General features: G+C 42.7%; 1 protein-coding gene across 1 annotated transcript in view; it reads left to right on the top strand.

Annotated features, from left to right (window-relative positions):
- Positions 1-946: 946 nt before the first annotated feature.
- The window catches only part of LOC137633092 (mucin-2-like), a 43,306-nt gene continuing 19,217 nt past the window's right edge, over positions 947-25,035 (top strand). The window contains exons 1-9 of the mRNA XM_068365253.1: positions 947-1,085; positions 1,897-2,040; positions 3,061-3,228; positions 7,189-7,356; positions 11,672-11,851; positions 12,107-12,394; positions 13,760-13,906; positions 14,156-14,455; positions 15,367-15,594. Of these exons, the coding sequence (XP_068221354.1) occupies positions 947-1,085; positions 1,897-2,040; positions 3,061-3,228; positions 7,189-7,356; positions 11,672-11,851; positions 12,107-12,394; positions 13,760-13,906; positions 14,156-14,455; positions 15,367-15,594 (1,762 nt within the window). The remainder of the gene's footprint in view (positions 1,086-1,896; positions 2,041-3,060; positions 3,229-7,188; positions 7,357-11,671; positions 11,852-12,106; positions 12,395-13,759; positions 13,907-14,155; positions 14,456-15,366; positions 15,595-25,035) is intronic.

The raw sequence follows: 25,035 nt of genomic DNA, 5'->3' as shown, positions 1-25,035 counted from the left end.
CCACTCATGATTATTCTCTTCTATCAGTTTCAACCCTCGATCAACCAATCGAGCATTCATCTCTCCTACAACTCTATCAACAAACAAATTGAAAAACCATGGCGTCATCACACATCCTTGTCTCAGCCCCACTCACTGGAAACCACTCACTCACTTCATTTCCTATTCTAACATACACTTTACTGAGTATGAACTTTTCAATTTTTGCACACTGAAGTTCAGAAAGTTGAAATACAAAATTCCTTATGAGTGTTGGGGTTACGCCCTACGAAATACACATACCACTTACCAAATTATTGTTATTACTCTATAAGCAACAACCTTAGCTGGAAAAGAAGGATGCTATAAGACCAGGGGCTCCATCAGGGAAAAATAACCCAGTAACAAAAGGAAATAAGGAAATAAATAAACGATATGAGAAATAGTTAACAATTGATAAAATATTTTGAAAATATTAACATCAAAACATCAATTTCATATATATACTATATAAAGACTTATGTCATCCTGTTCAACATAACATTTGCTGTAAGTTTGAACTTATGAATACTTATGATAAGCCATTGAGACCGAGTAATTAGAAGTTTTATTCTGATTTTTTTCCATTTGCCGTCACAGATATCTTATAAGTTTTGGAATTGCTGCAAAGTTTATCATTGTATTAGACACTTTTTCTTAGAATTGGTCATTTTATGAGAAAAGTTTTACCTTTTCCCTATTGAAATTGAAAATTCTTTTAAAAAATTCGTGAATAAAAGCTAGATTTGGTTTTCAATTCTCCTTGGCAATCAAATCCAAAAAGAACTACACAATTAAAAGAACTGGAACTAGCATAGGAACAATTATAAAAAAATTACCAATACTATGGTAGGTTACACCAATGGAACTATATTAAATTCGACGCTGGATAAAACCAGTCATTACCTCTGGTAACATTGTATGAACTATGTCAACAATGCTTCAACGACTACTTAAAATTACCCCAGTCACAACTATGATGACTAACACTGAAAATATCAGGGATGAAAATAGAAACTTGCAAACATCGCACGAACTACCTCTTGTAGCATGTACTGCCTCTTGTAGTATGTACTAACTCTTGTAGCATGTACTAAATCTTGTAACATGCACTATTATTGTAACATGTACATTACTACCACTAATGCTAAAAAACACCAGAGCAACACAGACCACATTATTATACGTCTAAGCTGAGGTGAATGCGTCAGGAATACAATGTTTCTTATTGTATTTCAAATTGACTTATCTGCCTTATTTTGTAATCCAATCATTAGTAAATGATTCACTTCTCCATCGATTTTAGTTGAATTATCTCTTACTGGATTTGCTCCAGATAAGATTTTAGATGTGATTTATCAACTGTTTTATTCCTCAACAACACTGAATACGATTTATGTCTCGTAATCAATTATATTCACTTTTTCTTAGTGTGATGAACATTAATGTTTATAGCCTTGTTCATATATGTTACCATTTAGAAACTTGGGATATGACAAATATATATTTTTTTTCTCCCAAAATTGAAAACAGAAACTTTATATTACTGTAATAATTTTAATGAGATAGAACATCAACTTAGGACATACATTCCTAGAGTTAACCTTAACCATCTATGAATTATTTTTTAAAAAATCAATATCCTTGAAAATTAAGGAAAAAATAATTTTTAATGAGAGTTAGAACATACACCTAGGGAATACATTTTTAGATATAACCTTACTCATCTAAAAAATATCTTTAAAAAAATTATTATCTTGAAAATTAAGAAAAAAATCCACCATCAAGTAAAATGAATAAATAAAAAAAATTAATAAAAGATGTAAATGATTATAGCTTTAATATTTATTTATTCAATATATTCTTTTTAATTACAAGGATCAACGACAGATACTACCACTGGTACTACTACTGGAACTACTACTGCTACTACTACAGGAAGTACTACAAGAACTACCACTGGGACTACTACAGGAACTACAACTGCTACTACCACTGGTACTACTACAGGAACTACCACTGGTACTACTACTGGAACTACTACTGCTACTACAACAGGAACTACTACAGGAACTACCACTGCTACTACTACTGGTACTACTACAGGAACTACCACTGCTACTACCACTGATACAACTACAGGAACTACCACTGGTACAACTACAGGAACTACCACTGCTACTACCACTGGTACTACTACAGGAACTACCACTGCTACTACCACTGGTACTACTACAGGAACTACCATTGCTACTACCACTGGTACAACTACAGGAACTACCACTGCTACTACCACTGGTACTACTACAGGAACTACTACTGGTACAACCACTGGTACTACTACAGGAACTACCACTGCTACTACCACTGGAACTACTACAGGAACTACCACTGCTACTACCACTGGTACAACTACAGCAACTACAACTGCTACTACCACTGGTACAACTACGGGAACTACCACTGGTACAACTACGGGAACTACCACTGGTACTACTACAGGAACTACCACTGCTACTACCACTGGTACTACTACAGGAACTACCACTGGTACTACTACAGGAACTACCACTGCTACTACCACTGGTACAACTACAGGAACTACAACTGCTACTACCACTGGTACAACTACGGGAACTACCACTGGTACGACTACAGGAACTACCACAGGTACTACTACAGGAACTACCACAGGTACGACTACAGGAACTACCACTGGTACTACTACAGGAACTACCACTGCTACTACCACTGGTACAACTACAGAAACTACCACTGCTACTACCACTGGTACTACAACAGGAACTACTACTGGTACAACTACAGGAACTACCACTGCTACTACTACTGGTACAACTACAGGAACTACAACTGCTACTACCACTGGTACCACTACGGGAACTACCACTGGTACGACTACAGGAACTACCACGGGTACTACTACAGGAACTACCACTGGTACTATTACAGGAACTACCACTGCTACTACCACTGGTACAACTACAGGAACTACCACTGCTACTACCACTGGTACTACTACAGGAACTACTACTGGTACAACCACTGGTACAACTACAGGAACTACCACTGCTACAACCACTGGTACTTCTACAGGAACTACCACTGCTACTACCACTGGTACTACCACAGGAACCACCACTGCTACTACCACTGCTACTACTACAGGAAGTACCACTGCTACTACCACTGGTACTACTACAGGAACTACCACTGCTACTACCACTGGTACAACGACAGGAACTACCACTGCTACTACCACTGGTACTACTACAGGAACTACTACTGGTACAACCACTGGTACAACTACAGGAACTACTACTGCTACTACAACTGGTACTACTACAGGAACTACCACTGCTACTACCACTGGTACAACTACAGGAACTACCACTGCTACTACCACTGGTACAACTACAGGAACTACAACTGCTACTACCACTGGTACAACTACGGGAACTACCACAGGTACTACTACAGGAACTACCACTGGTACTACTACTGGAACTACCACTGCTACTACCACTGGTACAACTACAGGAACTACCACTGCTACGACCACTGGTACTACTACAGGAACTACCACTGCTACTACCACTGGTACAACTACAGGAACTACAACTGCTACTACCACTGGTACAACTACGGGAACTACCACTGGTACAACTACAGGAACTACAACTGCTACTACCACTGGTACAACTACACGAACTACCACTGCTACGACCACTGCTACTACTACAGGAACTACCACTGCTACTACCACTGGTACTACTACAGGAACTACCACTGCTACTACCACTGGTACTACTACAGGAACTGCCACTGCTACTACCACTGGTACAACTACAGGAACTACAACTGCTACTACCACTGGTACAACTACGGGAACTACCACTGGTACGACTACAGGAACTACCACAGGTACTACTACAGGAACTACCATTGGTACTACTACAGGAACTACCACTGGTACTACTACAGGAACTACCACTGCTACTACCACTGGTACAACTACAGGAACTACCACTGCTACTACCACTGGTACTACTACAGGAACTACTACTGGTACAACTACAGGAACTACCACTGCTACTACTACTGGTACAACTACAGGAACTACCACTGGTACTACTAAAGGAACTACCACAGGTACTACTACAGGAACTACCACTGGTACTACTACAGGAACTACCACTGCTACTACCACTGGTACAACTACAGGAACTACCACTGCTAATACCACTGGTACTACTACAGGAACTACTACTGGTACAACCACTGGTACAACTACAGGAACTACCACTGCTACTACCACTGGGACTTCTACAGGAACTACCACTGCTACTACCACTGGTACTACCACAGGAACTACCACTGCTACTACCACTGGTACTACTACAGGAACTACCACTGCTACTACCACTGGTACAACTACAGGAACTACCACTGGTACTACTACAGGAACTACCACTGCTACTACCACTGGTACTACTACAGGAACCACCACAGGTACTACTACAGGAACTACCACTGGTACTACTACAGGAACTACCACAGGTACAACTACAGGAACTACCACTGGTACTACTACAGGAACTACCACTGCTACTACCACTGGTACTACTACAGGAACTACCACTGCTACTACCACTGGTACAACTACAGGAACTACCACTGGTACTACCACTGGTACTACTACAGGAACTACCACAGCTACTACCACTGGTACAACTACAGGAACTACCACGGGTACTACTACAGGAACTACCACTGCTACTACTACAGGAACTACCACTGCTACTACCACTGGTACAACTACAGGAACTACCACTGCTACTACCACTGGTACTACTACAGGAACTACCACTGCTACTACCACTGGTACTACTACAGGAACTACCACTGCTACTACCACTGGTACAACTACAGGAACTACAACTGCTACTACCACTGGTACAACTACTGGAACTACCACTGGTACGACTACAGGAACTACCACAGGTACTACTACAGGAACTACCACTGGTACTACTACAGGAACTACCACTGCTACTACCACTGGTACAACTACAGGAACTACTACTGGTACAACTACAGGAACTACCACTGGTACAACTACAGGAACTACCACAGGTACTACTAGAGGAACTACCACTGGTACTACTACAGGAACAACCACTGCTACTACCACTGGTACTACTACAGGAACTACTACTGGTACAACTACAGGAACTACCACTGCTACTACTACTGGTACAACTACAGGAACTACAACTGCTACTACCACTGGTACAACTACGGGAACTACCACTGGTACTACTACAGGAACTACCACTGGTACAACTACTGGAACTACCACTGGTACAACTACAGGAACTACCACAGGTACTACTACAGGAACTACCACTGGTACTACTACAGGAACAACCACTGCTACTACCACTGGTACTACTACAGGAACTACTACTGGTACAACTACAGGAACTACCACTGCTACTACTACTGGTACAACTACAGGAACTACAACTGCTACTACCACTGGTACAACTATGGGAACTACCACTGGTACAACTACAGGAACTACCACTGGTACAACTACTGGAACTACCACTGGTACAACTACAGGAACTACCACAGGTACTACTACAGGAACTACCACTGGTACTACTACAGGAACAACCACTGCTACTACCACTGGTACTACTACAGGAACTACAACTGCTACTACCATTGGTACAACTACAGGAACTACAACTGCTACTACCACTGGTACAACTACTGGAACTACCACTGGTACGACTACAGGAACTACCACAGGTACTACTACAGGAACAACCACTGCTACTACCACTGGTACTACTACAAGAACTACTACTGGTACAACTACAGGAACTACCACTGCTACTACTACTGGTACAACTACAGGAACTACAACTGCTATTACCACTGGTACAACTATGGGAACTACCACTGGTACAACTACAGGAACTACCACTGGTACAACTACTGGAACTACCACTGGTACAACTACAGGAACTACCACAGGTACTACTACAGGAACTACCACTGGTACTATTACAGGAACTACCACTGCTACTACCACTGGTACTACTACAGGAACTACCACTGCTACTACCACTGGTACAACTACAGGAACTACAACTGCTACTACCACTGGTACAACTACTGGAACTACCACTGGTACGACTACAGGAACTACCACAGGTACTACTACAGGAACTACCACTGGTACTACTACAGGAACTACCACTGCTACTACCACTGGTACAACTACAGGAACTACTACTGGTACAACTACAGGAACTACCACTGGTACAACTACAGGAACTACCACAGGTACTACTACAGGAACTACCACTGGTACTACTACAGGAACAACCACTGCTACTACCACTGGTACTACTACAGGAACTACTACTGGTACAACTACAGGAACTACCACTGCTACTACTACTGGTACAACTACAGGAACTACAACTGCTACTACCACTGGTACAACTACGGGAACTACCACTGGTACTACTACAGGAACTACCACTGGTACAACTACTGGAACTACCACTGGTACAACTACAGGAACTACCACAGGTACTACTACAGGAACTACCACTGGTACTACTACAGGAACAACCACTGCTACTACCACTGGTACTACTACAGGAACTACTACTGGTACAACTACAGGAACTACCACTGCTACTACTACTGGTACAACTACAGGAACTACAACTGCTACTACCACTGGTACAACTATGGGAACTACCACTGGTACAACTACTGGAACTACCACTGGTACAACTACAGGAACTACCACAGGTACTACTACAGGAACTACCACTGGTACTACTACAGGAACAACCACTGCTACTACCACTGGTACTACTACAGGAACTACTACTGGTACAACTACAGGAACTACCACTGCTACTACTACTGGTACAACTACAGGAACTACAACTGCTACTACCACTGGTACAACTACGGGAACTACCACTGGTACTACTACAGGTACTACTACAGGAACTACCACTGGTACTACTACAGGAACTACCACTGCTACTACAACTGGTACTACAACTGGTACTACTACAGGAACTACCACTGCTACTACCACTGGTACTACTACAGGAACTACTACTGGTACAACCACTGTTACAACTACAGGAACTACAACTGCTACTACCACTGGTACAACAACAGGAACTACCACCGCTACTACTACTGGAACTACCACTGCTACTACTACAGGAACTACCACTGCTACTACTACTGAAACTACCACTGCTACTACCAGAGGTACAACTATAACTACCAGTGCCACTTAAACTACCCCAGGTTCGACTGCAGGAAATATCATCGGCACAACTTCAACCGTTTCCAAATGCATGTTTCAATGACACAGTCAATAAATCATTGCTTCACTGCAGTTTCTGCTGATTCTAATTTCTGATTAAGAATCAGTTCAGTTTAAATGAGCAAACATTTCTACTATTCCGGTCCTACTTTACTACTGACTTATTAATAACATGACCTTTTTCTTTTAAAGGAAACATTTTTGGGGGACATTGTTTGCATATCAAACTAAAGTTAACACTGGCATGAAATTCACTTTTTAATGTTATGTAAAGAATATATCATAAACAAAATTACCTTTTCATACTTTCAATCAGGATGCCAGATAATTTATGATCAATCAATCAATTAATCAATCATACTTTCAAATTATATGGCAGAATGTTTCCTTTAATTGGAGTAGTATATTTCTACCTTTTTTTCTAAAGCATAATTACTGTTGGATTCTTTTCCTGATTATGAATTATTATTATTATTTTACAAGTGTTCTTGAATATTAGAGTAAAAATATCACAGAAAAAATTGAGATATTTGTATTGTATTTTTCTCTCATTAATTTTTCTTTCGTATCTAAGACCATTTCGATGTAATGTTTCCTTTATAACTTGTCCATCATTACTTTATAATTAAATCAGTATTGCTGCATCATTAATATACTATCTTTATCCCCTTTAGTTATATATAATAAGTTCTTTTTTTATTTAATGTACTGAATATATTTGTTTCAAAACTGTTGTAAAAAGTAAAACGAATCTATTGGTGGATCTTCTATTCAGGTGAAATAACAAAATTCTCTAAAGAAAAACTTTCCAATAATGAAAACCTCTAGTACTTCACTGGCTACTTCTAATCATCTATAACTTTCTAAAAATTAAAACCTTTAGTACTTCTATGGTGACTTAATTATCTTTTTGATGCCACCTTAGTCCACAAAAAACTATAAAATATATACATAGAGAAAATTTGAAAGCATCAACACCAAACAAACTAAATTATCTAAAAAAAAATATACAAGATAAAGGGAATGATTTTCTATTAGAACTGATCATTTTATGAGAAAAGTTTTACCTTTTCCCTCTTGAAATTGAAAAAAAAAAATTAAAAATTCGTGAATAAAAGCTAGATTTGGTTTTCAATTCTCCTTGGCAATCAAATCCAAAAAGAACTACAAAATTACAAGAACTAGAACTAACATATGAACAATTATGAAAAAAATTACCAACCCTATGGTAGGTTACACCAATGGAACTATATTAAATTCGACGCTGGATAAAACCAGTCATTACCTCTGGTAACATTGTATGAACTATGTCAACAATGCTTCAACGACTACTAAAAATTACCCCAGTCACAACTATGATGACTAACACTGAAAATATCAGGGAAAGAAATAGAAACTTGCAAACATCACACGAACTACCTCTTGTAGCATGTACTGCCTCTTGTACTATGTACTAACTTTTGTAGCATGTACTACTATGAGATTCAGGGCCTCTGTAACACGGTTTTTTGGACTTTGCTCCTCATCAAAGCATCGGATGTAGCTGAAAGTTGACATATGTATATTTTACAACCACACACAAATTTTGTCAGCATTATCAATAATCTAAACCCGATACTTTTAATTTTTATAGAGTAAAAATGATCTAGCCGACGCCATGGCCAGTTATAACGAGCCAAGAGTCGAAAACATTCATTACGTAAGAATGTAAACACCATTTGTCAAAATTTTGCCCCGCCCATCCACCAGACACCCATTCACCTTGTTTTATCGGCTTTGAAACCCATAACAGTCAAGAATAGTTAACAGGATTTGGAATTGCCCTCGTGGTTGCAAAACTGCATTTGTCTTACGACTTGCAACTTTATACAGTCAAGAGAAAGCCCGTGGCCATATTTATTATAGCCTGAATAGGTAATTATTCAGTTTCTAGTTTAAATCCAATGTTTATGGTCTGATATGTATGTTGCGTAACATGGTTATAATACTTGTAATGCCATTCAGGCTTTTGAACATTTCCATTAACTATTCACTATGCCACAAAGAGAGAGAGAGAAAGAGAGAGATTGTATGTAAACAGTCTTTTTATGACTATTTTTGTTAAAATAAGAATTTTGTGCTAAACTTTCCAGCAGACCAATGGATCATCCAATATAATATTTTTTCTTCTTCTTAGGCTGTACGACCGTGTTGGCTATGTTTTGGGCATGACTGCATTTTGTAAATAAATCATGAATAGTTTAAGGAGTTTTATTTGTACATCTAATGGGAATTTGTAGAAGTAAAGTGAACATAATTAATTTATCCTTTAAAATAATTACTACATGTAGCAAAACAAATAGTAGTAAAGATGATAATGCAATGAAGGAATGATACCATACTTTATCTTTAGCTTCAACATCGGCAATAACATACCCAGTTGCCATAATTTGACAGCTGAATGAAATAACCTATCATCTAAAGTTAAACTTAATTTCTGAGGAGGCCATGGCTTATTGCACAGTGAAAAAACACTACAAAGACTTATGAATGGCGGAACGATACATAAATGTGGGTGGGGTATCTGTGCTAGCGTAGTAATACTACTGTAGCAGTAGTGCCGCAACAGTAGTATACATGAATTAAACGTTTAGTCCAACTGCTGGGATCCTTGAGGATCATTTAGCACTTCTTACAACTACTCGAGAAATGAGTTTTCATAGCCAGAATTTAAATTTTCTGACCCAACAATGCCCATTATAGCCTTCAGTGTTATCCTGAATTGTAACGCAGCCAAAGTGGGTGGAGCCTCATGAAGTCATCATTCTTGGTGAAGGTTTAAAGCCAAAATACAGTACCGGCTATTTTTTTTTTCCTTACAGTAAATAGGTAGGTAGATAAACAATAAATAAAAATTGCTTGACATTGGATATGGCAGTTATCAAATCAAGCTTGTCTACTACGTTTTTGAAAATTACCAACTATTCCCAACACCTTGTCAATCTGATTGTGACCTATAAAGTAGACTGTAATTTCTTAGGAAACTTATTTGGGAGTTAGACTAATAATCGAAGTGTTTTTGTATTTATTAACATATTTTGTTGGTTTGTTCATTGTGACAATTATCAGTGGAGAGGTTTCAGAGTTCATAAAGGTGTACTGCTTTGCTTTTATTTCAACTTTTGTGTTATTGTTGGCAGAGGTATAGCCTTCGTTACGTATAGCCAATCATCGATCGAGAAAGAGGGAAGAAATGCCGTCATAAGTTACGTAACAAGTGCATTCGAAACCTTTTCTCTGAATAAGTTGGCCCATCTTCTAAAAACCTCACTTTTACATTATAAGTACCAAATTTATTCAACCTACGTAATGCAGACTATAGTCAAAATTTATGTGTCGATATAATGTGCATTCTGAAAAAGCGTTATATTTATGAGATTCATAAATAAAAAATTATTGCTGAAAAACCGTGTTACAGAGGCCCTGAATCTCATAATAAATCTTGTAACATGCACTATTATTGTAACATGTACATTACTACCACTAATGCTAAAAAACACCACAGCAACACAGACCACATTATTATACCTCTAAGCTGAGGTGAATGCGTCAAGAATACAATGTTTCTTATTGTATTTCAAATTGACTTATCTGCCCTATTTTGTAATCCAATCTTTTGTAAATAATTCATTTCTCCATCAATTTTAGTTGGATTATCTCTTAATGGATTTGCTCCAGATACCATTGTTGATGTGATTTATCAACTGTTTTATTCCTCAACAACACTGAATACGATTTATGTCTTGTTATCAATTATATTCACTTTTTTCTTAGTCTGATAAACATTAATGTTTCTAGCCTTGTTCATATATGATTCCATTTTAAAAAATTGGGATATGACAAATATATTATTGCTTTCTCCCAACAATGAGGAAAAAAAATTATATTGCTATAATAATTTTAATGAGGGTAAGAACATACACGTAAGACATACATTTCTAAATTCAACCTAACATCCAAAAATTATTTTTAGATAAATTATTATCCTTGAAAATTAAGGACAAAATTAATTTCTAATGAGAGTTAGGACGTACACGTACGGCATACATTTCTAGATTTCAACTTATGCATCTAAATACTCTTTTAGAAAAAATAATATCCTTCAAAAGAATGAAAAATTAAGCTTAAAGTAAACTGAATAAAGAAAAAATGAAAAATAGATGAAAATAATTGTAGCCTTAAAATTCAATTATTCTATATATTATTTTTAATTACTAGGATCAATAACAGATACTACCACTGGTACTACTACGGGAACTACCTCTGCTACTACCACTGGCACTACTACAGGAACTACCTCTGCTACTACTACAAGCACTACCACTGATAATAACACTGGTACTACTACAGGAACTACCACTGCTACTACCACAGGAAGTACCACTGCTACTACTACTGGTACTACTACAGGAAATACCACTGCTACTACCACTGGTACTACTACAGGAAATACCACTGCTACTACTACAGGAAGTACCACTGCCAATACCACTGGTACTACTACAGGAAATACCACTGCTACTACCACTGGTACTACTACAGGAACTACTACTGCCACTACCACTAGTACTACTACAGGAAGTACCACTGCCACTACCACTGCTACTACTACTACAGGAAGTACCACTACTACTACCACTGGTACTACTACAGGAAATACCACTGCTACTACCACGGGTACTGCTACAGGAAATACCACTACTACTACAGGAACTACCACTGCTACTACCACTGGTAATACTACAGGAACTACCACTGGTACTACTACAGGAACTACTACAGGAACTACCACTGGTACTACTACAGGAACTACCACTGCTACTCCTACAGGAAGAACTACTGCCACTACCACTGGTACTACTACAGAAACTACTACTGCCACTACTACAGGAACTAACACTGTTACTACCACTGGAAATACTACAGGAACTACCACTGCTAGTACTACAGGAACTACTACTGCCACTACTACAGGAACTACTACAGGAACTACCACTGCTACTACTACAAGAACTACCACTGCTACTACCACTGGTAATACTACAGGAACTACCACTGCTACTACTACAGGAACTGCTACTGCCACTACCACTGGTACTACTACAGGAACTACTACAGGAACTATCACTGCTACTACCACTGGTAATACTACAGGAACTACCACTGCTACTACTACAGGAACTACTACTGCCACTACCACTGGTACTACTACAGGAACTACTACAGGAACTACCACTGCTACTACTACAGGAACTACCACTGCTACTACCACTGGTAATACTACAGGAACTACCACTGCTACTCCTACAGGAACTACTACTGCCACTACCGCTGGTACTACTACAGGAACTACTACTGCCACTACTACAGAAACTACCACTGCTACTACTACAGGAACTACTACTGCCACTACCACTGGTACTACTACAGGAACTACCACTGCTACTACTACAGGAACTACTACTGCCACTACCACTGGTACTAATACAGGAAATACCACTGCTACTACTACAGGAACTACCACTGCTACTACTACAGGAACTACTACTGCCACTACCACTGGTACTACTACAGGAAGTACCACTGCCACTACCACTGCTACTACTACAGGAAATACCACTGCTACTACTACAGGAACTACCACTGCTATTACCACTGGTAATACTACAGGAACTACCACTGCTACTACTACTGGAACTACTACTGCCACTACCACTGGTACTACTACAGGATATACCACTGCTACTACTACAGGAACTACCACTGCTACTACTACAGGAACTACCACTGCCACTACCACTGGTACTACTACAGGAAGTACCACTGCCACTACCACTGGTACTACTACAGGAAATACTACTGCTACTACTACAGGAACTACCACTGCTAATACCACTGATAATACTACAGGAACTACCACTGCTACTACCACTGGTAATACTACAGGAACTACCACTGGTACTACTACAGGAAGTACCACTGCAACTACCACTGGTAATACTACAGGAACTACCACTGCTACTACTACAGGAAGTACCACTGCCACTACCACTGCTACTACTACAGGAAGTACCACTGCTACTACTACAGGAAGTACCACTGCTACTACTACAGGAAGTACCACTGCCACTACCACTGGTACTACTACAGAAACTACCACTGCTAATACTACAGGAACTACCTCTGCTACAACCACTGGTACTACTACAGAAACTACCACTACTACTACTACAGGGACTACCTCTGCTACCACCACTGGTACTACTACAGAAACTACCACTGCTACTACCACTGGTACTACTACAGGAACTACCACTACTACTACTACAGGGACTACCTCTGCTACCACCACTGGTACTACTACAGAAACTACCACTGCTAATACTACAGGAACTACCACTGCTACTACCACTGGTAATACTACAGAAACTACCACTGCTACTACTACAGGAAGTACCACTGCCACTACCACTGGTACTACTAAAGGAACTACTACAGGAACTACTACTGCCACTACCACTGGTACTACTACAGGAACTACTACTGCCACTACCACTGCTACTACTACAGGAACTACCACTGCTACTACTACAGGAAGTACCACTGCCACTACAACTGGTACTACTACAGGAACTACTACTGCCACTACCACTGGTACTACAAAAGGAACTACTACTGCCACTACCACTGCTACTACTACAGGAACTACCACTGCTATTACTACAGGAAGTACCACTGCCACTACCACTGGTACTGCTACAGGAAATAACACTGCTACTACTACAAGAACTACCACTGCTACTACCACTGGTAATACTACAGGCACTACCACTGGTACTACTACAGGAAGTACCACTGGTACTACCACTGGTACTACTACAGGAAATACCACTGCTACTACTACAGGAAGTACCACTGCTACTACAACTGGTAATACTACAGGAACTACTACTGCCACTACCACTGCTACTACTACAGGAAGTACCACTGCCACTACCACTGGTACTACTACAGGAAATACCACTGCTACTACTACAGGAAATACCACTGCTACTACCACTGGTACTACTACAGGAACTACCAATGCTACTACTAAAGGAACTACAACTGCTACTACTACAGGAAGTACCACTGCCACTACCACTGGTAATACTACAGGAACTACTACTGCCACTACCACTGCTACTACTACAGGAACTACCACTGGTACTACTAAAGGAAGTACCACTGCCACTACCACTGCTACTACTACAGGAACTACCAATGGTACTACTACAGGAAGTACCACTGCCACTACAACTGGTAATACTACAGGAACTACTACTGCCACTACCACTGCTACTACTACAGGAAGTACCACTGCCACTACCACTGGTACTACTACAGGAAATACCACTGCTACTACTACAGGAACTACCACTGCTACTACCACTGGTACTACTACAGGAACTACCAATGCTACTACTAAGGAACTACCACTGCTACTACTACAGGAAGTACCACGGCCACTACCACTGGTACTACTACAGGAACTACCACTGCCACTACCACTGCTACTACTACAGGAACTACCACTGGTACTACTACAGGAAGTACCACTGCCACTACCACTGGTAATACTACAGGAACTACTACTGCCACTACCACTGCTACTACTACAGGAACTACCACTGGTACTACTACAGGAACTACCACTGCCACTACCACTGGTACTACTACAGGAACTACCACTGGTACTACTACAGTAACTACTACTGCCACTACCACTGGTACTACAAAAGGAACTACTACTGCCACTACCACTGCTACTACTACAGGAACTACCACTGGTACTACTACAGGAAGTACCACGGCCACTACCACTGCTACTACTACAGGAACTACTACTGCCACTACCACTGGTACTACTACAGGAACTACCACTGCTACTACCACTGGTACTACTACAGGTACTACCAATGCTACTACTACAGGAACTACCACTGGTACTACTACAGGAAGTACCACTGCCACTACCACTGTTACTACTACAGGAACTACCACTGCTACTACCACTGGTACTACTACAGGAACTACCAATGCTACTACTACAAGAACTACCACTGGTACTACTACAGGAAGTACCACTGACACTACCACTGGTACTACTACAGGAACTACCACTGCTACTACTACAAGAACTACACTGCCACTACCACTGGTACTACTACAGGAACTACTACTGCCACTACCACTGGTACTACTACAGGAACTACCACTGGTAATACTACAGGAACTACTACTGCCACTACCAGCGGTACTACTACAGGAACTACCACTGGTACTACTACAGGAACTACTACTGCCACTACCACGGTACTACTACAGGAACTACCACTGGTACTACTACAGGAAGTACCACTGCCACTACCACTGCTACTACTACAGGAACTACCACTGGTACTACTACAGGAAGTACCACTGCCACTACCACTGGTACTACTACAGGAACTACCACTGCTACTACTACAGGAACTACACTGCCACTACCACTGGTACTACTACAGGAACTACTACTGCCACTACCACTGCTACTACTACAGGAACTACCACTGGTACTACTACAGGAAGTACCACTGCCACTACCACTGCTACTACTACAGGAACTACCACTGGTACTACTACAGGAAGTACCACTGCCACTACCACTGGTACTACTACAGGAACTACCACTGGTACTACTACAGGAACTACCACTGCCACTACCACTGGTACTACTACAGGAACTACTACTGCCACTACCACTGCTACTACTACAGGAACTACCACTGGTACTACTACAGGAACTACTACTGCCACTACCACTGCTACTACTACAGGAACTACCACTGGTACTACTACAGGAACTACCACTGCCACTACCACTGGTACTACTACAGGAACTACCACTGGTACTACTAAGGAAGTACCACTGCCACTACCACTGGTACTACTACAGGAACTACTACTGCCACTACCACTGCTACTACTACAGGAACTACCACTGGTACTACTACAGGAACTACTACTGCCACTACCACTGGTACTACTACAGGAACTACCACTGGTACTACTACAGGAACTACTACTGCCACTACCACTGCTACTACTACAGGAACTACCACTGGTACTACTACAGGAACTACTACTGCCACTACCACTGCTACTACTACAGGAACTACCACTGGTACTACTACAGGAACTACCACTGCCACTACCACTGGTACTACTACAGGAACTACCACTGGTACTACTACAGGAACTACCACTGCCACTACCACTGCTACTACTACAGGAACTACCACTGGTACTACTACAGGAAGTACCACTGCCACTACCACTGGTACTACTACAGGAACTACCACTGCTACTACTACAGGAACTACACTGCCACTACCACTGGTAATACTACAGGAACTACTACTGCCACTACCACTGCTACTACTACAGGAACTACCACTGGTACTACTACAGGAACTACTACTGCCACTACCACTGCTACTACTACAGGAACTACCACTGCTACTACTACAGGAACTACCACTGCCACTACCACTGGTACTACTACAGGAACTACCACTGGTACTACTACAGGAACTACCACTGCCACTACCACTGGTAATACTACAGGAACTACCACTGGTACTACTACAGGAAGTACCACTGCCACTACCACTGCTACTACTACAGGAACTACCACTGCCACTACCACTGGTACTACTACAGGAACTACCACTGGTACTACTACAGGAACTACCACTGCCACTACCACTGGTACTACTACAGGAACTACCACTGGTACTACTACAGGAACTACCACTGCCACTACCACTGCTACTACTACAGGAACTACACTGCCACTACCACTGGTACTACTACAGGAACTACCACTGCCACTACCACTGCTACTACTACAGGAACTACCACTGGTACTACTACAGGAACTACCACTGCCACTACCACTGGTACTACTACAGGAACTACCACTGGTACTACTACAGGAACTACTACTGCCACTACCACTGGTACTACTACAGGAACTACCACTGCTACTACCACTGGTACTACTACAGGAACTACCACTGCTACTACTACAGGAACTACCACTGCCACTACCACTGGTAACTACAGGAACTACTACTGCCACTACCACTGCTACTACTACAGGAACTACCACTGCCACTACCACTGGTAATACTACAGGAACTACTACTGCCACTACCACTGCTACTACTACAGGAACTACCACTGGTACTACTACAGGAACTACCACTGCCACTACCACTGGTACTACTACAGGAACTACTACTGCCACTACCACTGCTACTACTACAGGAACTACCACTGCCACTACCACTGGTAATACTACAGGAACTACTACTGCCACTACCACTGCTACTACTACAGGAACTACCACTGGTACTACTACAGGAACTACTACTGCCACTACCACTGCTACTACTACAGGAACTACCACTGGTACTACTACAGGAACTACTACTGCCACTACCACTGCTACTACTACAGGAACTACCACTGGTACTACTACAGGAAGTACCACTGCCACTACCACTGGTACTACTACAGGAACTACCACTGCCACTACTACAGGAAGTACCACTGCCACTACCACTGCTACTACTACAGGAACTACCACTGGTACTACTACAGGAAGTACCACTGCCACTACCACTGCTACTACTACAGGAACTACCACTGGTACTACTACAGGAAGTACCACTGCTACTACTACAGGAACTACCACTGCCACTACCACTGCTACTACTACAGGAACTACCACTGCCACTACCACTGCTACTACTACAGGAACTACCACTGCTACTACTACAGGAACTACCACTGGTACTACTACAGGAAGTACCACTGCCACTACCACTGCTACTACTACAGGAACTACCACTGTCACTACCACTGCTACTACTACAGGAACTACCACTGCCACTACCACTGCTACTACTACAGGAACTACCACTGCTACTACTACAGGAACTACCACTGGTACTACTACAGGAAGTACCACTGCCACTACCACTGGTACTACTACAGGAAATACCACTGGTACTACTACAGGAACTACTACTGCCACTACCACTGCTACTACTACAGGAACTACCACTGGTACTACTACAGGAACTACCACTGCCACTACCACTGGTAATACTACAGCAACTACCACTGGTACTACTACAGGAAGTACCACTGCCACTACCACTGGTACTACTACAGGAACTACCACTGCTACTACCACTGCTACTACTACAGGAACTACCACTGCCACTACCACTGCTACTACTACAGGAACTACCACTGGTACTACTACAGGAACTACCACTGGTACTACTACAGGAAGTACCACTGCCACTACCACTGGTACTACTACAGGAACTACCACTGCTACTACTACAGGAACTACACTGCCACTACCACTGGTAATACTACAGGAACTACTACTGCCACTACCACTGCTACTACTACAGGAACTACCACTGGTACTACTACAGGAACTACCACTGCCACTACCACTGGTATACTACAGGAACTACCACTGGTACTACTACAGGAAGTACTACTGCCACTACCACTGGTACTACTACAGGAACTACCACTGCTACTACCACTGCTACTACTACAGGAACTACCACTGGTACTACTACAGGAACTACCACTGCCACTACCACTGGTACTACTACAGGAACTACTACTGCCACTACCACTGCTACTACTACAGGAACTACCACTGCCACTACCACTGGTACTACTACAGGAACTACCACTGGTACTACTACAGGAACTACCACTGCCACTACCACTGGTACTACTACAGGAACTACTACTGCCACTACCACTGCTACTACTACAGGAACTACCACTGCCACTACCACTGGTACTACTACAGGAACTACTACTGCCACTACCACTGCTACTACTACAGGAACTACCACTGGTACTACTACAGGAACTACTACTGCCACTACCACTGCTACTACTACAGGAACTACCACTGGTACTACTACAGGAACTACTACTGCCACTACCACTGCTACTACTACAGGAACTACCACTGGTACTACTACAGGAAGTACCCTGCCACTACCACTGGTACTACTACAGGAACTACCACTGGTACTACTACAGGAACTACCACTGGTACTACTACAGGAACTACTACTGCCACTACCACTGCTACTACTACAGGAACTACCACTGGTACTACTACAGGAAGTACCACTGCCACTACCACTGGTACTACTACAGGAACTACCACTGGTACTACTACAGGAACTACCACTGCTACTACTACAGGAACTACCACTGCCACTACCACTGGTACTACTACAGGAACTACCACTGCCACTACCACTGCTACTACTACAGGAACTACCACTGCTACTACTACAGGAACTACCACTGGTACTACTACAGGAAGTACCACTGCCACTACCACTGCTACTACTACAGGAACTACCACTGCACTACCACTGCTACTACTACAGGAACTACCACTGCCACTACCACTGCTACTACTACAGGAACTACCACTGCCACTACCACTGCTACTACTACAGGAACTACCACTGGTACTACTACAGGAAGTACCACTGCCACTACCACTGGTACTACTACAGGAACTACCACTGGTACTACTACAGGAACTACTACTGCCACTACCACTGCTACTACTACAGGAACTACCACTGGTACTACTACAGGAACTACTACTGCCACTACCACTGCTACTACTACAGGAACTACCACTGGTACTACTACAGGAACTACTACTGCCACTACCACTGCTACTACTACAGGAACTACCACTGGTACTACTACAGGAACTACCACTGCCACTACCACTGGTACTACTACAGGAACTACTACTGGTACTACTACAGGAACTACCACTGCTACTACTTCAGGAACTACCACTGCCACTACCACTGGTAATACTACAGGAACTACCACTGGTACTACTACAGGAACTACCACTGCCACTACCACTGGTACTACTACAGGAATACCACTGCCACTACCACTGGTACTACTACAGGAACTACCACTGCTACTACCACTGCTACTACTACAAAAACTACCACTGCCACTACCACTGCTACTACTACAGGAACTACCACTGGTACTACTACAGGAAGTACCACTGCCACTACCACTGTAATACTACAGGAACTACTACTGCCACTACCACTGCTACTACTACAGGAACTACCACTGGTACTACTACAGGAACTACTACTGCCACTACCACTGCTACTACTACAGGAACTACCACTGGTACTACTACAGGAACTACTACTGCCACTACCACTGCTACTACTACAGGAACTACCACTGGTACTACTACAGGAACTACCACTGCCACTACCACTGGTACTACTACAGGAACTACCACTGGTACTACTACAGGAACTACCACTGCCACTACCACTGGTACTACTACAGGAACTACCACTGCTACTACCACTGGTACTACTACAGGAAATACCACTGCTACTACTACAGGAACTACCACTGTTACCACTACAGGAACTACCACTGCTACTACCACTGGTACTACTACAGGAACTACCACTGGTACTACTACAGGAAGTACCACTGCCACTACCACTGGTAATACTACAGGAACTACTACTGCCACTACACTGGTACTACTACAGGAACTACCACTGCTACTACCACTGGTACTACTACAGGAAGTACCACTGCCACTACCACTGTACTACTACAGGAAACCACTGCTACTACCACTGGTACTACTACAGGAAATACCACTGCTACTACTACAGGACTACCTCTACTACTACTGCCACTACCACTGCTACTACTACAGGAACTACCACTGGTACTACTACAGGAAGTACCACTGCCACTACCACTGCTACTACTACAGGAACTACCACTGGTACTACTACAGGAAGTACCACTGCCACTACCACTGCTACTACTACAGGAACTACCACTGCTACTACTACAGGAACTACCACTGCCACTACCACTGGTACTACTACAGGAACTACCACTGGTACTACTACAGGAAGTACCACTGCCACTACCACTGCTACTACTACAGGAACTACCACTGCCACTACTACTGGTACTACTACAGGAACTACCACTGCCACTACCACTGGTACTACTACAGGAACTACCACTGGTACTACTACAGGAAGTACCACTGCCACTACCACTGGTACTACTACAGGAACTACCACTGGTACTACTACAGGAAGTACCACTGCCACTACCACTGGTACTACTACAGGAACTACCACTGGTACTACTACAGGAACTACCACTGCTACTACCACTGGTACTACTACAGGAACTACCACTGGTACTACTACAGGAAGTACCACTGCCACTACTACAGGAACTACCACTGCTACTACTACAGGAAGTACCACTGCCACTACCACTGGTACTACTACAGGAACTACCACTGGTACTACTACAGGAACTACCACTGCTACTACCACTGGTACTACTACAGGATACCACTGCTACTACTACAGGAACTACCACTGGTACTACTACAGGAAGTACCACTGCCACTACCACTGGTACTACTACAGGAACTACCACTGGTACTACTACAGGAAGTACCACTGCCACTACCACTGGTACTACTACAGGAACTACCACTGGTACTACTACAGGAACTACCACTGCTACTACCACTGGTACTACTACAGGAACTACCACTGGTACTACTACAGGAAGTACCACTGCCACTACTACTAGGAACTACCACTGCTACTACTACAGGAAGTACCACTGCCACTACCACTGGTACTACTACAGGAACTACCACTGCTACTACTACAGGAAGTACCACTGCCACTACCACTGGTAATACTACAGGAACTACCACTGGTACTACTACAGGAAGTACCACTGCCACTACCACTGGTACTACTACAGGAACTACCACTGGTACTACTACAGGAAGTACCACTGCCACTACCACTGGTAATACTACAGGAACTACCACTGGTACTACTACAGGAAGTACCACTGCCACTACCACTGCTACTACTACAGGAAATACCACTGCTACTACTACAGGAACTACCACTGCTACTACCACTGTACTACTACAGGAACTACCACTGGTACTACTACAGGAAGTACCACTGCACTACCACTGCTACTACTACAGGAACTACCACTGCTACTACTACAGGAAGTACCACTGCCACTACCACTGCTACTACTACAGGAACTACCACTGGTACTACTACAGGAAGTACCACTGCCACTACCACTGGTAATACTACAGGAACTACCACTGGTACTACTACAGGAAGTACCACTGCCACTACCACTGGTACTACTACAGGAAATACCACTGCTACTACTACAGGAACTACCACTGCTACTACCACTGGTACTACTACAGGAACTACCACTGGTACTACTACAGGAAGTACCACTGCACTACCACTGGTACTACTACAGGAAATACCACTGCTACTACTACAGGAACTACCACTGGTACTACTACAGGAAGTACCACTGCCACTACTACAGGAACTACCACTGCTACTACTACAGGAAGTACCACTGCCACTACCACTGGTACTACTACAGGAACTACCACTGCTACTACACTGGTACTACTACAGGAAATACCACTGCTATACTACAGGAACTACCACTGGTACTACTACAGGAAGTACCACTGCCACTACCACTGGTACTACTACAGGAAATACCACTGCTACTACTACAGGAAGTACCACTGCCACTACCACTGGTACTACTACAGGAAATCTACCACTGGTACTACTACAGGAACTACCACTGCTACTACCACTGGTACTACTACAGGAACTACCACTGGTACTACTACAGGAACTACCACTGCCACTACTACTAGGAACTACCACTGCTACTACTACAGGAAGTACCACTGCCACTACCACTGGTACTACTACAGGAACTACCACTGCTACTACTACAGGAACTACCACTGCCACTACCACTGGTAATACTACAGGAACTACCACTGGTACTACTACAGGAAGTACCACTGCCACTACCACTGGTAATACTACAGGAACTACCACTGGTACTACTACAGGAAGTACCACTGCCACTACCACTGGTAATACTACAGGAACTACCACTGGTACTACTACAGGAAGTACCACTGCCACTACACTGGTAATACTACAGGAACTACCACTGGTACTACTACAGGAAGTACCACTGCCACTACCACTGGTAATACTACAAGGAACTACCACTGGTACTACTACAGGAAGTACCACTGCCACTACCACTGGTAATACTACAGGAACTACCACTGGTACTACTACAGGAAGTACCACTGCCACTACCACTGGTAATACTACAGGAACTACCACTGGTACTACTACAGGAAGTACCACTGCCACTACTACAGGAACTACCACTGCTACTACTACAGGAAGTACCACTGCCACTACCACTGGTAATACTAAGGAACTACCACTGGTACTACTACAGGAAGTACCACTGCCACTACCACTGGTAATACTACAGGAACTACCACTGGTACTACTACAGGAAGTACCACTGCCACTACTACAGGAAATACCACTGCTACTACTACAGGAACTACCACTGCTACTACCACTGGTAATACTAAAGGAACTACCACTGGTACTACTACAGGAAGTACCATTGCCACTACCACTGGTAATACTACAGGAACTACCACTGGTACTACTACAGGAAGTACCACTGCCAGTACTACAGGAACTACCACTGGTACTACTACAGGAACTACCACTGCCACTACCACTGGTAATACTAAGGAACTACCACTGGTACTACTACAGGAAGTACCATTGCCACTACCACTGGTAATACTACAGGAACTACCACTGGTACTACTACAGGAAGTACCACTGCCACTACCACTGGTACTAGGAACTACCACTGGTACTACTACAGGAAGTACCACTGCCACTACCACTGGTAATACTACAGGAACTACCACTGGTACTACTACAGGAAGTACCACTGCCACTACCACTGGTAATACTACAGGAACTACCACTGGTACTACTACAGGAAGTACCACTGCCACTACCACTGGTAATACTACAGGAACTACCACTGGTACTACTACAGGAAGTACCACTGCCACTACCACTGGTAATACTACAGGAACTACCACTGGTACTACTACAGGAAGTACCACTGCCACTACCACTGGTAATACTACAGGAACTACCACTGGTACTACTACAGGAAGTACCACTGCCACTACCACTGGTAATACTACAGGAACTACCACTGGTACTACTACAGGAAGTACCACTGCCACTACCACTGGTAATACTACAGGAACTACCACTGGTACTACTACAGGAAGTACCACTGCCACTACCACTGGTAATACTACAGGAACTACCACTGGTACTACTACAGGAAGTACCACTGCCACTACCACTGGTACTACTACAGGAACTACCACTGGTACTACTACAGGAACTACCACTGCCACTACCACTGGTACTACTACAGGAACTACCACTGGTACT

Source organism: Palaemon carinicauda, chromosome 42, assembly GCF_036898095.1.
Source record: "Palaemon carinicauda isolate YSFRI2023 chromosome 42, ASM3689809v2, whole genome shotgun sequence".
In the NCBI taxonomy this organism is placed as follows: Eukaryota; Metazoa; Arthropoda; class Malacostraca; order Decapoda; family Palaemonidae; genus Palaemon; species Palaemon carinicauda.
This window is presented reverse-complemented; position numbering and strand designations above follow the sequence as displayed.